The following is a 17,991-nucleotide window of genomic DNA, read 5'->3' as shown; positions in this document are numbered from 1 at the left end:
TTAAAAGGGAATTTTTTTAGAAAATTGAGTTTCCCAATCCCAAATTAGTACTCAGTTATTCATGTATTCAAGCCCCCTTCCCTTTTTTTATATACCCATCTTACCAATTGTAATATTCCTGATCTCAAACTAGGGAGATGTGTAGAGCCAGACACAAAACCATTTATCTCTTTATCTGTCCTTCAACCTAAGTTCAGAAGCCTCTAGCTCCAAAGAGTCTTGATAAATATCTGATAAATAATTGATCATATTATGTACCAACTTAAGATTTAGATGTATTTTTACCAAGTATGTCACTGAAGAGAAATTTCCAAGTAATTCCTTTTTCTAGAATCTGTGGTCTGACAGAACCATATGACATCAGGAGCCTATTACATCAAGAGTTTAACTTGCTGTGATTTTAATTCTCACTTTTTACTTCACTGTGTTGGCATTAACATAGAAACCTTAGGGAGTCTGGCCTTTTTTTTATTTATATATGTTATAAACTTGCTATAACTCTAGGCTGTCAAATTTTGTGAATCTCTTATATTTCCATCCTAATCCTTTTCTCCGCCTGATCTTATCTTTGTAAAATAACACAGTCCAGTTGCCTTAGATACATTAGTTCTGATGGGAAATGCTCAGTGGCTACTGTACAGAGCAGGAAAAGATAAAGAAATTAAAGTAGTTACAGAAATTAGAGGCTGTTTTGTATCTGACATCAGATTTCAACAATTATCACTTCTTCCACTGGGGTGGAAGGATTAGAAGTAAAATGAAATATGAGTCTTAAATTAAGGAGGGTTATGAAAAGGTCCAACATGTTAACGCTTCACCAAGTCCTACTGCAACAAACTTAAGAAGAAACCTGGAAGCCAGAAAGGGTAGTTATAAGCAAAGAGAAGAAATGGAAGGGAAAAAACTGAATACGCATCTCATTAAGTAAAAAGCTAATCATCAAGCAGGAGTTCAAACTTCCGTGAAAGTTAAAAAGGTTCCTAATTTCTAGCGTAAGGTTAGATACAGGAAACATCTGATATGCCATCAAAATTTAACTTGCAAAACAGCCGGGAGCCCGTGTCAATATTTCTCTCCATGCAACTGGGGATCCTGGAGTTGTTCAGGCTAATCAATTCCCTTTATGTTTTCAAGGAAATAAATCACTAAAAATAATTAATCAACAAAAATTGGGGCCAATCCTTTTAAATGCTCAGAATTTTCCAAAATGCAGAAAATGAGACTGTGTGTGTTTTCATGTGCTGGTTGGTGGAGGTGATGATCCTCTCCTCAAAAATACAACACTGTCCTCAAGAGAACTACAATGGAGTAAATAAAATGGCTTAATACAACTGAAACAATTAGGGATCACTAGAAATATAGGAAGTACAAAACTGGGTTTTAAAAACCAAAGTTTACATTGGAAAAAAGAAAAAAGAACGAATAAATGTACTAGCCTGTAAAGAATTAATGAAAATAATGGTATTCAAAGAAATAAGACTTGCATATTTGCAGGAAGATGTCAGAAGAGTATAATAAAAGCATTTTCAGTTTTATATATAACTTCTTGGGAATATATTTCATATGTATTTCTGGATCAAGCAATATGTCTCTATAATACATAATGAATAATTTAATCTATACTATCCTTTTTATATGAATATTACTTGCTAAGATATATCAGGTATTTAAAAATTCACCCTATTTGTAATGATTACTTGAAAGTAACAGTTCCAAAACTCCATGCCCATAAGTAACATGTTGGCAAAAAAGACTTGTATTCTGGAAGAAAACTTTGCATGCTCTTTTTTAATTCTTTATTCAATTTGAGTATAACAATAGCTTCTATCAGTCTAGATAAAATTAAAACTAAATAACAGCTCATTTGGGAAGTTAAATGATTGATTTTTATGTAGAAAAGTCTTTCCTTACCTATTAGGAAAAACAGATACAAATACATACATGGCAAAGTACATACAATTAGTAATGTACTTAATTTTATTTATTTTTTAAGTGTATTTATTTTTAAATTTTAATCTGTACACCCAACGTAGGGCTCAAACTCACAACCCTGAGACTAATAGTCATATGCTCTTCCGACTAAGGCAGCCAGGCACCCCAAGTAATATGTTTAATTTTAAACTTTATTTGTATTACTTGATTATTCTAAATACATGCTATAGTTTCCTTGACATTGATTTTCCAAACTGTGTCCTTTATAACAAGATTTTCTTCTTACTCAGGATTATATCCATTTCATCTAAACGTTATCAAAATTGGCATCTTTTAAGAATGCCAGATTTTGAAATCTAGTTAATTTCCCAGGTACAATATAACAACACCTCAATTTCTTTTTAAGATTTTATTTATTTATTTGACAGAGACATAGAGAAAGAGCAAAGATAGGCAGAGCGGCAGGCAGAGGAAGAGGGAGAAGCAGGCCCCCCCTCTGAGCAAGGAGCCTGATGCAGGGCTCAATCCCAGAACCCTGGGATCGTGGCCTGAGCCGAAGGCAGCCGCTTAAATGACTGAGCCACCCATGTGCCCCAACATCACCTCAGTTTTTTAAAGAATAATCCAATCCATATTTACTGCTGAGTAGAAGATTCACTTCATGGACATTGCCCAATAAAAGAGTAAAATGTATACTTTTTTTCTCATTTCTACTGAGCATCAGAAAACATTTTTTTTCAAGCAGAAATAGTGAAACTCTGGAAATCAGAGAATAAGGATATAATTAGGCATTAATTTGAGTGTATTCATTTCCTTATAACTCAATTTAAAAATAAAGTTTTGAAACTTCAATCTTTTCCTTTACCACTAAACTGGCAAAAGTATGAATTAATGTAACAGGTGGGCTCATGTGGTTTTAATAGCAATGAAATATAATCAACTGTCTCATATCATATTTCCAGGAAAGCAAGTGACATCTAGACCAAGCATGATTCTTAGCAACCCTACTATTGGCATGAAAGTGTTCAAACTCCCCACAGGGACCATATATCTTCTGGTCCTGCATTTAATTGAAACTTTAAACAAAATATATTACCTATTTAATGCAGCTGAACTAGATGCCGGCCTCTGTAGTGTATAGACTAATGCCTTGCAAATTAATGTCTGTAACCATAGCACATAATGTAGAATCTGTACCAAGAGTGAATGGTAAAAAGAAGAAAATTAAACCACTGCAGTTTTATCATGTAAAATGAACTTTGAGGAGAAAATTTTATAGATTTTAAACATAAATTTTATATATTTATTCTTTTTGATACACAGTCAAAAGTTCATGATTTTCTTATCTTGTTGGCTCCACATCTTACAAAGTGAACTTCTAAAATCTCTCAAATTTACATTTCACTTTCTTGGACTGGTGGACTACACACCTAACACTGATCTCCTGGTCTTGTCCTTTCTGATAATTAAAAAAATCAAAGTGCAATAAATAGATTTATCTTAAAAACTAGAAGTCCGTAATCTTTTTGGAGGTACATAGATCAATGGCTAATCCGATTATATGGTCATACTCCTATTTGTAGGGCTGACTCACTAATTTTCAAGAGTGCCAGTGGAAGCAATCATAGGAAAATCACCAGAACTCAAAACAGGGGAAGCAGATGGTATAAAAAGCTTAACACTACCAGAGTGTTAATGCTTCCACACTTGAAGGATGTGAAGTTCAAATCTGACACCGTTGAAAACCATCTCCTTCACCGTCAGCATGCTAAATGCCTTGAGCAATCCACTTAAGAACAGCCAGTCACAGAAGAAACATTAAGCATATGAACCATCATGTCAAAAATTTATTCTGAATATCTTGATTCTAAATGAATTCTAAAACAAGGTGAAGTACACACACACACACACACACACACACACACGTTAGAATAATCCAGCAAAAATAAATGATTCATTTAAAAAAAAACCTAGCCATACAGAAGGCTAAGAGAAAAACAGAAATCATTTACAGCCATTCTACCCACTGAATTCAGCATAGATTGTACATTATTTCAAGTAGACTTAGGGTAAGTTTTCAAGAAAGAATTTTTGCATTTTGTTTTCAGGAGGTATATCTGACATTTTGTGTGTTAGTTCTTACCTAAGAGTAAGGAATCTAAAGATCACTAGTAGCCATTTATGACACTTGACTCTTTTATTCCACAAGTCTCTTTCTTAAAAATACAATTCTAATATTTGGACCAGATTTTTAATCCAAAAATTGCTCTAACAAATTCATTGTGTTTCCATTCACTGTTTTTTTTCTCCATTCTCTCTGACTGGCTCAATAAATTTAAGGAAATCTCTCATAATTAAAGAGCCGGGGTTTTTAAAACAAAACTGAAAATTAAATAGAAAAATTCCTCCCTTATTAGAGAATATGAGGAGAAAACATCTTTTCAACTTCAAACCTATGCAAGTAAAAGATTTGTTAGTTGTAAGCTGATGGAGAAAAATATATTTTTTATCACTGAGCAGGGATTTTGTAAGTATAGGGATGTGTATTTAAAAAAACTAGAAGTTTTCAGGAATAAGAGAATGAAAATGGTAAGATCAACATAAAGGCCAGTAAGGCCAAAAACAGCAATGGATCATTATCATGCCACTCCCCTGGAAGAAAAATACAATCTCTCTCTAACATAAAAAGCATGTCACCCACTGTAAACACATGTTTTTTTAAAGAACAGGAAATTATAAAATATGTATGCAAATTGTGAAAACTAGTGTCACATTAGAAATAAAAAAAGAGGTTTTTCCTATTTGGTTGGTTTGGTCCAGACAACATAGGACAGCCTACAGTTATAGACAAAATATTCTCGAGGTTAGAGTGATATAATTTTCCATCTTATTTATAGGCATTTACATATTAAGGAAAGGTACTGAAGAGCTCCAGACCAACTATGAAATCACCTAGAAAGTTCCATGAGAACAGGAACCATATGGGCTATTTCCCTTTCATACCACTACCACCTCTGTAACCTCCACCTAGCACTTGTGACTTAAAACACATTTTTTTTTTTTCTGTACACAGAGGTTATTCTAAACATAGTGATTATACAATGCAATGACAAGGCAGTAACTCTAGATTCTCTCTTACTCTAGCAACACATTATGCCCTTTTGTTCTCAAGATATATTACCAAGATGAAATGGCTTAAATTGCTTATATAATTACCTCAAGAATTACTTTGCATTGAGAAAGCCAAGTAATTTTATTTTAAATAGTAAATAGGCTTAAAATGACCTTTGGGATTGGAAGGGCTCAAACTGATAAAAGTAATTGAAAGTCACAGCCTAATTTAGTTTTCCATAATCTCAGGAATATTCAAAAGCAATGTTTTCATATATATAATAAGGGAAATAAACAATTATAGAGAAATAAAAGGGAAAAATTGAAGGTGGTTAAAAATTATCCTACCTTAAAAAAAATTTTCAATATCCTGCATATTTCATTTTTGTAGGAGTTTTTCTGATTTTTAGTAAAAATGAAGAGGTTTTTTAATATATATTTGGACAGGGAATAAGACATATACATCTATATCTACATCTATAGATATTTTGCTGATTTTTAAATAGGTAAATAAAAGCTATATTGACATAGTAAATAACATACCAATTTCAGTAACACACAAGGGCTAAATGAAAAAAGCATTTGAACCTAAATCAGGAGGTTACCCTTCCAGGGTGCTGGGCTGGCTCAGTCGGTACAGCAGGCAACTCTTAATCTCGGGGTTGTGAGTGTGAGCTCCACGGGGGATACAGAGATCACTTAAAAATTTAAAAAATCTTAGCAGCGCCTGGGTGGCTCAGTTGGTTAAGCACCTGCCTTTGGCTCAGGTCAGGATCCCAGGGTCCTGAGTTCGAGCCCCACATCAGGCTCCCTGCTCAGCGGGGAGCCTGCTTCTCCCTCTCTTCCCCACTCGTGCTCTCTCTAGCTATCTCTGTCTCTCTCCCTCTCAAATAAATAAATAAAATCTTTAAAAAGAAAAAAATTTTAAAATCTTAAAAAAAAAAAGGAAACTACTCTTTGGGTTTCAACACAAACTATAATCCTAAAAAGATCAGCTCAACTCTTTAATTACTACTTTAATTTCTACTTTGTAAAGTAAAAGAGATTATATTAGGAGGAATTTTTAAGATAAGAATCTTCCATCTCTAACATTCTACGATCTTAAAATACAACTATACGGGGCGCCTGGGTGGCTCAGTCAGTTGGGCGGCTGCCTTCAGCTCAGGTCATGATCCCAGGGTCCTGGGATCGAGCCCCGCATCAGGCTCCCTGCTCAGCAGAGAGCCTGCTTCTCCCTTTCCCTCTGCCTGCCGCTCTGCCTACTTGTGCTCTCTAACTCTCTGTTAAAATACAACTATAATTTAAGGAGAGGACAAACTGAGATTCAATCAAGGCCTACAATAGATGTCAGAATAAAGAAAAATTTTGACTAAGTCTAGAGGAAAAAATATGTCTTGACAGGAAAAGGAGAAGAAACTCTAACCTAAATATGACCATTTTAATTTAGAGGGTGTACTCTATTACTGGAATTAAGTTAATTGGGCATTAGCTGAGTATGCTATTTCACTTTCGGTTAGCATAGTTAATGCTAAAACAAGGATTTTGATTGTGGTTGCTGAGAGACAAAGGAAAATGGACTTCAAGAGAAAAGACAGAAATTGTAGACAGGACAGAACTAAACACAATCCTGTTGAATGTCCGTGACCGCAAGGCCACCATAATGACAAAATCTTATCTATAAAGAAATCATACTTACTTTGGTAAATACAGAAAGAACTGACAGAATACAACCAAAGATACAAAAATACAAACCCCCAACAAACTTTTGGGGTTTACAGGCCTCAGAAAGGACAGTGACTACAATGGAAGGTAGTATTATGAAACACCCACCAGTTGGGCACTTGGTCAAATATGCTGTACTTTCACTATCTAAATCAATCCTCAAACTGATGCTACTATTATGGCCATCTTATAGATGGGGAAACTGAGGCTTCAGTTAAGTATTTTGCTCAAAGTCACTTAGCTTAAGTGTCAAAGCCATAGTGTGAAGCTCTCTGACTTCACACTATAGTGAATCCCCATTTAACCCAAGCTATTGTCTCAAGAGGAAACTGAGGCCCTCAGAAATAAAGTCTTAACTGGCTAGGAGCAATTTTAACCATTATTCGTGATGTTGTCTCTTAATATCTCATGTATTCAAATACTTTGCTAATTACAAAAGCCACCTAGGTGAAAGTTTATTTATTTATAAAATAATACTTAGTATCTGCTTTATGGTCCTATGAAATCAAAGAGAATAATGAAAATATATTTTAAATAGTTTTTTTTAAGTTTACTTAGGAATTGGAACAAAAAAATAAGTCTTAGGATAAAATATAGAAAAAATTGAGTTGGGAAGCAAATTAATCAAACTTGCTATTTTCTGTTAATACAGAAATGGGAAAATATGGTCATTTGGTGCTCAGGATAAGTCGACCACTGGCATGTAGCATACAGAACAGAAGTTTCTTGTAAAATGTTCAAAGGATGGGAAAATGCAAAGGACCAGAAAGTCTCGTTTTGTTTTTTTAAAAAAGTAACTGCAATGAATTGAGTTATTACACTAAAAAGAACATTCAAATATAGTTGTATTTTTTCACACATACTCCTTTATTTCTCCTAACCTCCAAATACACTAGAAAATAGGATGCGGGGGCGCGTGGGTGGCTCAGTCGTTAAATGTCTGCCTTTGGCTCAGGTCATGATCCCAGGGTCCTGGGATCGAGTCCCACATCGGGCTCCCTGCTCAGCAGGAAGCCTGCTTCTCCCTCTCCCACTCCCCCTGCTTGTGTTCCCTCTCTCGCTGTGTGTCTCTCTGTCAAATAAATAAATAAAATCTTCGAAAAAAAAAAAAGAAAGAAAAGAAAACAGGGTGGAAGAAGGATAATGTTTTTATGTATAAACACAAGTGCTGGGGGGGGGCGGTTCTTGAAAGTGTCACTGAATGAGCCCTGAGAAAAATGAATACTTACAGGCTGAATCTAGCCAGACATTATAATCCATCACTGATCCCTAAAGGGCACTAATAATATGTAAATGTGTGAATTAGAAGACACATTCAAGGCTGCTGATAAACTTGATAGGATAATCAGCACAGGCTGACAGACTAATGAAACTGATGAACTGATAGGGCAGCTTATCTCCTGGGCCATTTTTCCTCTTGTCAAATGGAGGCTAATCAAAATGTATTAGGAGTTAAAGCAAATACTCGGAGGATTTCACCCATTTGATTAGGAGGTGAACTCACTCTGAGAAAATTATAGTTTCGTGAACAATTGAAACTACGAAACCTGCTCAGCTGATAGACCCTCACCTAAAATTAAACAGAAGGCAGCTACCATAATTATGGAAGAAATCTGGAATTTTAAATTATATGGGGATTCTCCCCTCACAAATTGTTAGAGTGCTTTTCAGAGTCTGGGCAAAATGACCTCTTTCGATAATGAAAAATAAGACAAAGGACTAAGCAATAACCCCAGGGACACACTTATCTTTCGCTGCTGGTGTGTGCTCAGCATCTGTGTAACCATATGAGAGACAGATCCCAAGGTACTGGTTGAATTTTCAATCAAATTTATTTGCATAAAATAATTGAATGAATTTTCTGAAATCACTAACTATAGTGAGTACCACACGTCCTATTAACAATAAAGATGTTGGGCGCCTGGGTGGCTCAATTGGTTAAGCGACTGCCTTCGGCTCAGGTCGTGATCCTGGAGTCCCAGGATCGAGTCCCACATCAGGCTCCCTGCTCAGCAGGGGGTCTGCTTCTCCCTCTGACCCTCTTCCCTCTCGTGCTCTCTCTCATTCTCTCTCTCTCAAATAAATAAATAAAATCTTAAAAAAAAAAAAAAAAACAATAAAGATGCCATATGCAGTCTGTTGCCAAGGAGCTGAGTCCTCTCCTCATTTAAAGGACATCTTATTTGATAATTCAGGAAAATTGAGAAGGCCTTCCCATGCATTCGCCTTAAAAATAAAATCATAAATGAAAACCATTGTGCCTTAGAGAAAGCTGGAGAAAACAATCCTTCTAATAATCATTTTGACATGAATAACTATACTGCATTAATACAGAAAAGTTAATTCAACTGACAAATCTAGACACTAGACACAAAGCTTTATGGACACGTATATGGGTGGATAGATTGATGGTAAAATGCTGGAGAATGAAAGCTACTGCGTGATGGCAAAAAGTACACTTAATGAAGCTAGATTTTTACCTTTTAGTAATTTTACCAAAGAGAAAAGAAACGGCAACTAAAAATACCCTAGGGGCCCTCTTTTACATGAGTATTAAATCACTCCACTGCTGCATAGGCTAACCCCGGGTGGGATTCCCTGACACATGAAATGAAAATATTGACCTCTGCCAAATTATGTTTGTTTTTTTTTTTTCCTATTTACTGACCTGTGCCTCATTCTATCTCTAAACTATTTCTAATTTTTTTTTTTTTCTCATTTAGGAAAAAGAGGAAGTGAGTGTGTTTGCTAGCCATATATTTTCTAGTTTGGAACAGTTTGGGATTTTTTGTGTGTGCTCAAGCCAAACAGCTACTATCAAATTTCTCAAATCATAGCATATAGAAGTATCAAATAATCCTAAAGATTATATACGCTCATTTATTTCATATGCAGAAAAATAGTAAACAACTTAACGAACTTTCATGAGAAAGGAGAATCTGAGTTTGCGATTGTGCTTTGGAGAACAATATTTGATTTGAAGACAAAGGCAACTTTTTTTTCCTCTCCTTTATCTGGCAATAGCAAAGCTAGACAATCAGCAGGGCATCTTAAACTGTAGGGATTCTTTTCCAAGAGTCATACCATATACTAAATAGGTACTGAATAGGGAGTTTTCAGTGGTGTCTACTATCAAATAGATATGGTAACAATTTACTGTAAGGCAGTCACAGATCAATCATAGATGATAAGTAGGTTATTCTATTAGAAATTCTAGTTCCTGACCTCTTGCATCTAGAAAAATCCATGTCCTAACTTACATACTTTGACTAATAAGACAACTGAACTAATTATTCAATGTAGAAAAGGAATGATGTACTGTTCTTACTCTTAAAATAATACTCGGAAAAACCTATTGTGATCCAAAACCTTATCAATGAAAACCACACAAGTTGGTTCAGTGATTCTCATCTTTTTTTTTTTTGAATTTTTTTTTTATTATGTTATGTTAATCACCATACATTACATCATTAGTTTTTGAGGTAGTGTTCCATGATCCGTTGTTTGCGTATAACAGTGCTCCATTCAGTACGTGCCCTCTTTAATACCCATCACCAGGCCAACCCATCCCCCTACCCCCCTCCCCTCTAGAACCCTCAGTTTGTTTCTCAGAGTCCATAGTCTCTCATGGTTCGTCTCCCCCTCTGATTCCACCCCCCTTCATTTTTCCCTTCCTGCTATCTTCTTCTATTTTTTTTTTTAACATATAATGTATTATTTGTTTCAGAGGTACAGGTCTGTGATTCAACAGTCTTACACAGTTATAAGCACAAAAATCATGACTCTCTATATCACGCCATGTATATTTGGGGGAATCTTCTGATTAAGAAAATAATATGATCAAATATTATCATGAATTTGATAAACCATTAAGCTATAAATCTTTATTCACCATTTTCAATCTCTAGAGTCTAGCTAATATTCAAAACCCAAATGGGTTTGAGAGTACCTTGCAACAACTCTGGGATCTGGCCAATTTGTTAAAATTTATTTTATGTTGATGCATTTATTTGCTCTTGTTAGAATAAGTGCTTTATCGGGGTGTCTGGGTGGTTCAGTCAGTAGAACATGCTACTCTTGATCTCTGGGTCATGAGTTTGAGCCCCACACCGGGGGTAGAGTTTACTTAAAAAAAAAAAAAAAGAATAAGTGTGTTTTGTGAAAATTTGAATGTATATCACCCAACTGTGAATAAGTTGTATGTGTGTGTGTGTGTATGAGGATTAATGATATGATTTATTAGAATTCTATTTAACAGAAGCACAGATCTTAATTTCTTTTAATTTCTGAAATGTGAGTTAAAATACTACATTTTACTCACCCATCATGTTGTACAAGCTCTGTGGAGCAAACTGCCTTGGCATTTTCTGAATTGCTTCCTTGTATACACTAAGGGCATCCTATTTCAGGAAACAAAAAAGAGACAAAGTACACGGATATTCACTACAAATAAAATAGTAACATCCTTCCAAAATCAAAACCTTTCCTTGCTATTTCTAAATGGTTCGTTAGAGAAAAATAATTGAGCTGGCTTTTGATATCATTCTACCTCAATTTCATAAATGAAAACAGTCAACCCAGTAAGTGAAGAAGGCCATATAAAAATTTAGTTTAACAAGCAGTCAAATGTTACCAAAGCTCATTTATTTTTAAGATAAATTTTCCAGTTCACATAGATGATTCAGTTAAAAAAAAAAAAAAAAAACTAGTAAAATTCACATGTGGAAGTTACCCATAATCATCTAAAATCTATAGTTACTTCAAGCCAGGCAACCAAGTAGGATCTAAACAAAATAGCAACTAACAAATCTTCTGGCTACTGAGATCCACTGAGATTATGAAATGCAATTTATTTTAAAAAATTATATCTTTATCTATATATTGCAGTCTTAATACATGGTGTAAGAGTATGGGTTTGAGAGAGAGAGAGAGAGGGAAGGAGGAGCAATATTAAATGTGAGAGAAGAAACCGATGCAGGCATGCTTCTTGTGAGAGAAAGGGTACACACCCCTCCCAGCTTCCTGTACAAGATACCATCTCCTTTACTCTTCCTCTCACCCCAATTAAAAAAATAAATTTCCTTTTTATTAGTATTGTAAAAAGAATTAAAATAAATGGGTAGGATTAGCACCAAATCACTTCCTTAATACCAGAATATAAACAATGTATTTTTTAAACATCAAATGCTGGATATAAGATAACAATAATAATGTATCTTGGATCATAAAATCAAAGAGACTAATAAGCAAATAAGCTTGAGACACAATGCATGTTATTTCCCTTTTTAGAAGAGTTACAAGTGCTCTGAGAAATTCACAGCAAAGAAATCTTAAGTTTTGTTTAGCAGAGGTTCTTTTCCAAATGAGTTTCACCATAAAACTCTCTGAATAAAAACTCATATTAACTTCTGAAGTGATCATAGTGTCCCTGCAATGAGATCTCAGGGTGGAAAACATTGAGATTCAGATCAAGAACACGAGGGAAGGAAAAAGGCCGGGGTCTGGGCCTAACCTCATAGTGTCCCTGTTCATGATAGAGTTTGCCCAGGTTATAGAGACAGCTGGTAACTGAGCTCTTATGTGCATGAGGGTCCTTTAGGTTTTCATCAGGGATCTCAGAACACTTGAGGAACGTGCGTCGGGCTTCTTCTGTCTTCCCTTGGTTCATGAGAATAATACCGGTGTTTAAATACGCAGCTGAGGGGGAAAAAGAAAATGGGAAATATAAATGTGAGAAGATGATATACACTATGACAACAATAAAGTTATCTTTACTTCAATTTAGTTTCTATGGATTAGTTCTGATTTTATTAGAAAACCAAGAAATAAATACTTAGGGAACAAATATATATGGGAACAACAATGCAGTAAGGAGTACAGGTGTCAATAAAAAATATATGGATATGGATATGGATATGGATAAAAAATATATGGATATGCCCTCGAAGAGCTCAAAATATTTTGAGCCTAAACTCTAGATGCATAAGAGCTGCATTTACCTTAATATATTAAAAAATGATAAATGGTTATCCAAACATGATTAAATGGAGAGAGATGTAATTGTTAGAGGCTCATAATGTGATTGGTAAGTCTTCAGAAATAGAAATAGCATGTTTTTTTCTCTCTGAGGCTGTAAGTCACCAAGATAATTTTCGTGGATAAAGAAGGAAACAAAGGGGTGTTTTCAAAGAACTTGAATACTTACAAGCCAGGGTAGGCCTGCTTCCAATCGCCAGTTTGTAATAATGTAATGCTTCTGCAAACCTGCTGTTCTCTTGTAGAAGTAACCCTCTGCATGAGGAAAATAGAAATTTGAAGAAGGACTGTATTACTATCCATAAAACCACAAATTTGTACTTTATATTTCAAAAATAAAAATGGTTAAAGGGGCTGTAAAAATGCTGACCTGGTACTATAAAAATAAATTCTTAATAGAAGGAAATGATTCCTCAGGAGAGAAAATACTGGAGAGGTATCAGCTACATTTACATTGCATTAGAAAGTATTACGAAGTATTTTCAAAGAGCCCTTTACCCCCAGTGAACTTTTTCCTTTCCAGCAGTTTTTCTCTCCCACTGAAATGACAAACCACCTGGATTTCGTCTTAGAGCATGCACAGTTTTTCATCAGTTCAGAAAGGAAACTTGTCTAAGGCAGTGATATATATATAAATATATATACACACACACACATACATATATATTTAAACATGAGAACAAGAGGTGCCTCTCTCACTAACCATATTACTGGGGAAATATTTGTCCATGATTGCCTGAAAGGCAAAAGGTAATCTGGGTCAACAGGATAGAGTCAGAATTTAATCAGATGGCATAAAGGAACAGAAACCAAAGACTGAAGGTTATCCACATTGTTATTTCCTTATTTTCTGGATTTGGTCAAATAAGTTTGAATTGCAGGACACTGAGCAAATCTCACGTCACTGTTATGAGACATGTTTTGGACTACTGACCCTCAGGCCCCACGGGCCTCCTGAGGAAGCTCCCACTGGCCACGTGGATTACCCATCATTCCAGACCCCACCCTCATGACTTCAATCAGAATCAATTATAGTCATATCTATGAAAATACAGTGTCAGAGGGCTGGACTAAGTTCAAAAAGCTCTCTCAGATGCTTTTTGGCCTATGCCTAGTCTCTTGTAATCAGCGAGTATCTTACAGACATTTGGCACCTCTATCAGGCCTGAGTACTGCTCTTATCAACCTCAAACTGCAGAGTCCACATGCCAGCAGCTGAGGCCTTTGCAAAATGAGCAGGCTACTGATAAAAACATATCATTTTGTAGAATATTTTTAAAAACATTCAGCTTACTATTTAATGGGCAGCACTGAAAACATATCTGAAGAAAATCATTTCAAAATTAAAGTTTGCTCACTTGTATCATTAGCAATGATTAACCTCAGTTTTCTTTCTTTCTTTTTTTTTTTTTCTTTCTCTTTTGGCGGGTGGAGGTGGTGGGCAGAGAGAATCTTGCGCAGGCCCCATGCCCAGCTTGTGAGCCTGATACGGGGCTCGATCCCACAACCCTGAGATCGTGACCTGAGCCAAAATCCAGAGTCGGACACTTAACCGACTGAGCCACCCAGGCACCCTAAACTCACTAATTCTAATATTTGTTTAAAAGTCATCTGAATAGATCAAACCATTCCAAAGCACATTAACATCACTTACGTAGATACCTAAATATACATTTCTATAGAAAGTTTTGAGCAACAATTTGATCATGAAATTGATACACTTTGCTGTTGAGTATACTTTTTAGCTGCTAGAAACAAAGTTTCCTACAGTACTCAAGAGTTTGTGAATATGTTCAATTGCCTTTAAAAGCAGGTATGGTTTCACTTATTTATGGAACATAAGGAATAGCATGGAGGACATTAGGAGAATGAAGGGAAAAATGACGGAGAGGGGAATCAGAGGGGGGAGACGAACCATGAGAGACTATGGACTCAGGGAAACAAACTGAGGGTTTTAGAGGGGAGGGAGGTAGGGGGATGGGTTAGCCCGGTGATGGGTATTAAGGAGGGCACTCATTGCATGGAGCACTCATATGCAAACAATGAATCATGGATCACTACATCAAAAACTAACGATGTACTGTATGCTGACTAACATAACATAATAAAAAAAAAAGTAGAAGGAACAACATGTTCAAAAAAAGAAAAAAAAAAGGTATGTATATACCTGAAACTAATATAACACTTTATGTCAACTACACTTCAATAATAATAATTTTTCTTTACAATAATAATTTTATTGACAAAACACTGGATTTCCAGTTAACAAAGCTCATATGCATCATCTCATTTCAGAAACTTATCTACCACCTTCATTGCCTTTATCACTTTCCTTTGAGATTCAGATAGCAAGGTCCTTCTCCTTTGATACAGGGCTGATGGTACCAGAGGAGAAATAAGATCGAGATATTTAATCCTATTTTTTCTACCTTCTTTAGGAATGAAAATCCTTCCATGAGCCCTTCTTTATCTAATATCTCCAATCTCTTGTCCATTACAGTTTCCTTTGCCTTAAAAATACAAAAAATGTCCTTCTTAGCACAGAAAAGACTCTACAACCTTTATTCTTTCCTGTCTCCACCTCTAACTACTGTTTATTATTGTTCTCATCAGACTCAGATTTCCTTTCGAAATGATCTATAGTGTAAATGCCCAATGACTCAAATCCCATTTACGCCCTAAATCCAGTTAAGGCTCTAATTATCAAACCCCGCAAAAAGTGTGCTTTTATGAATGGCCCACCCGACTATAGTACTTGTAACACTGTAACTCCTTCTTTCCTGGAACTGTTATGTCTTCTGCTTCCTGGAGACCAGTCTCCCCTAGTTCTTTTGACCTGGGACCATCCTACAGAGACTAAAAAAGGTGTCTCTTGAAGAGCATTCCTTTAAAAGAAAGTTGGTGCTTCAGAGGACTTTGTCTTTCTTCTCTTTTCTTTACAAATAGTCTCTGTATGACATCATGCATAACATGTAGCTCGTGTATAGACTTCTCAATTCTGAAGGAATGATTGCTCTCCTGACATCCAGATCTATTTTTGACAGCTTACTGAGCTGCATCAATCTCAGTGCTCACTGGAATTTCAAAATCAACACATCCAAAAATTGAAAACAGCATCTCCTGCTCAAGAATATATAAAAAGATAAACAAATGAAATAAATAAAAGAAGAAAAAAAAAAATCTCAGCAATCAGCACTGTCATTCACTGCATTTACTAAAATCAGTAACCTGGTTATCATTTTTGACTTTTCGCTCATACTCACAATTCCATGTTTTATAAAGTCTCCAAAAGCTGACTCTTTTTTTCTAACTCTTTACCTCTCAAGGTTTAGCTTTATGGCTCTTGTCAGAGTCCTCTGTATCTTTACTGTCACCTAAGTAACTGCAACAGCCCACTAATTAGTCTCCACATAATTACTTTCTAAAGGGCAAATATGCTGTTAGGCTAGACAGAATTAACATGAGGGGACGAGCGCATACCTCTGACAACATGCCTAAAGCCCATAAACCTTGCAAACTGGGGAGCTCAGCCTCATGGGCTCCCCAACACAGATGTATTATATTCCTGTCATTTCCCAATTCCAAAAAATATACAAAGAGGAGAAAATGATAACTAGCATGATCACCACACCTAGACAATCCTGTCCAGCCTGCCTTATTCTTTGGAGGAACCGAGTCCCATGGAGTGATGCCATAGGCAACTGTCCAGGATTATATATCACATGGCTCTTTGAATCCGAGAGTATCATCCCCTACGTTATCAGAATAAAGTTAACACCGGAGCAAGTCCAAGTTAGAGGCTGCTGTGGCTGATTTCTCAGGGCTAAAGATTTAACTAAGCATCAACTACGCCTTGTGTGCACGCTGCAAATGTGAACAAGACAGAGAGGCACTCGCCTGTGGATGCACAATCTAGTGGGGGAGACAAATAAGAAAATAAATGGTGTGGAAAATTACTCTGCTAGCGGATGGGGGACCAACGCTGGCCCAGCTCACGAATGGACAAGTGGAGGTTCACAGAGTCAAAGTGACATTGGCAGAGGCTTGCAATAAGCAACACCTAGCCAACAGTAAAAAGTGTTGTCAGCTCCAGGTTACACAGGAAGAAAAGAGGTTCAGGAAATTTACCCACTAACTCGAGGTTTTATGATTAATAAGAGGCAAAGCCAGGACTGGAACACAGTTTCTCTGATAATAAATCCCCTGCTCTTTCTAGAAGGGAAAAAGAAGAGAGAAAATAATTCCATTTGAGGTACACACACACTAGCTTATGTTTCCTTTTGCTCTAGCATGCTCCAGATTTTGTAAAACGCTAACTTGCATCGATGCTCTGAAAAGGAATTCAACCCGGTTCTGGCAGTTCAGGATGAATGGGGGTTAGTTCTAGCACTCTAACACCCAAGCTTCTGTGACGGCTCTTTGCCATGTTCACAGAACCCATTCTTTATTTACTGTAGAGAAGACAGAGGAATAGAACCCCTTCACATTGAAATAGTTATGGTAACAATAACAAAGTTAAACTTATTTCACACTTAACGTGTGTCAAGCACCTCACATAAAATTCACTTTTTTATTACTCAACAATCACCTTCTGAGGCAGGCTATTATCACTAGCCCCATTTTACAGAAGATGAGCTTCAGACAAGGAAAGTTCAGCAACACATCAAAGGTCACACCACTGGTGAGAAGTGTGTTACAGCTAAAGCCCAGCTATCCAATTATAAAAGAGGCTACACTGTAATAAACCACTCATACCAAAGGCTTTTCCAGAACTGTTTAAAATTGAGGACAGTGTTTGTTTACATGCTGATGATGTCAATAAAATCTTCTGGATTCTATGTATATTAAAAATAAAAACACATTTTAATATACCATCAAGCCAGAATCTAAAGAGAAAACATTTTATTCATATTACATGAAGTTGCTTTATAATTAAGGAAACTGGTTCATGCTATACATTAATGTGAAGTTGAAGTGACTTTTGAGAAAGAAATGGAAATAACAAGTTACTGATCTCTGAATACTAAGTGGTGCGGTCACTTTTACATATCTGTGTTTGGGGGTGGATATATTATATAGTATTTTCTAATAGAAGAACATATTTCACTTCTCATATTTATCCCCCAGTGATTTATCTTTGAGAAACAATGAAATCAAGCACCCAGTGAAGAACACAAATTGGGGAAACAT

General features: G+C 35.9%; 1 protein-coding gene across 4 annotated transcripts in view; it reads right to left on the bottom strand.

Moving 5' to 3' along the window:
* TMTC2 (transmembrane O-mannosyltransferase targeting cadherins 2) overlaps positions 1–17,991 on the bottom strand; it is a 388,107-nt gene that overhangs the window by 131,495 nt on the left and 238,621 nt on the right. For all 4 annotated transcript variants that reach the window (XM_078076381.1, XM_078076382.1, XM_078076383.1 and 1 more), the window contains 3 exons: positions 12,971–13,056; positions 12,278–12,462; positions 11,087–11,165 (listed from right to left, as the gene is read on the bottom strand). In XM_078076381.1, the coding sequence (XP_077932507.1) occupies positions 11,087–11,165; positions 12,278–12,462; positions 12,971–13,056 (350 nt within the window). The remainder of the gene's footprint in view (positions 1–11,086; positions 11,166–12,277; positions 12,463–12,970; positions 13,057–17,991) is intronic.

This window comes from Halichoerus grypus, chromosome 6 (genome assembly GCF_964656455.1).
Source record: "Halichoerus grypus chromosome 6, mHalGry1.hap1.1, whole genome shotgun sequence".
Classification (NCBI taxonomy): Eukaryota; Metazoa; Chordata; class Mammalia; order Carnivora; family Phocidae; genus Halichoerus; species Halichoerus grypus.
Note: the sequence above shows the minus strand (reverse complement) of the source record. Positions and strands in the feature narration are given on the sequence as shown.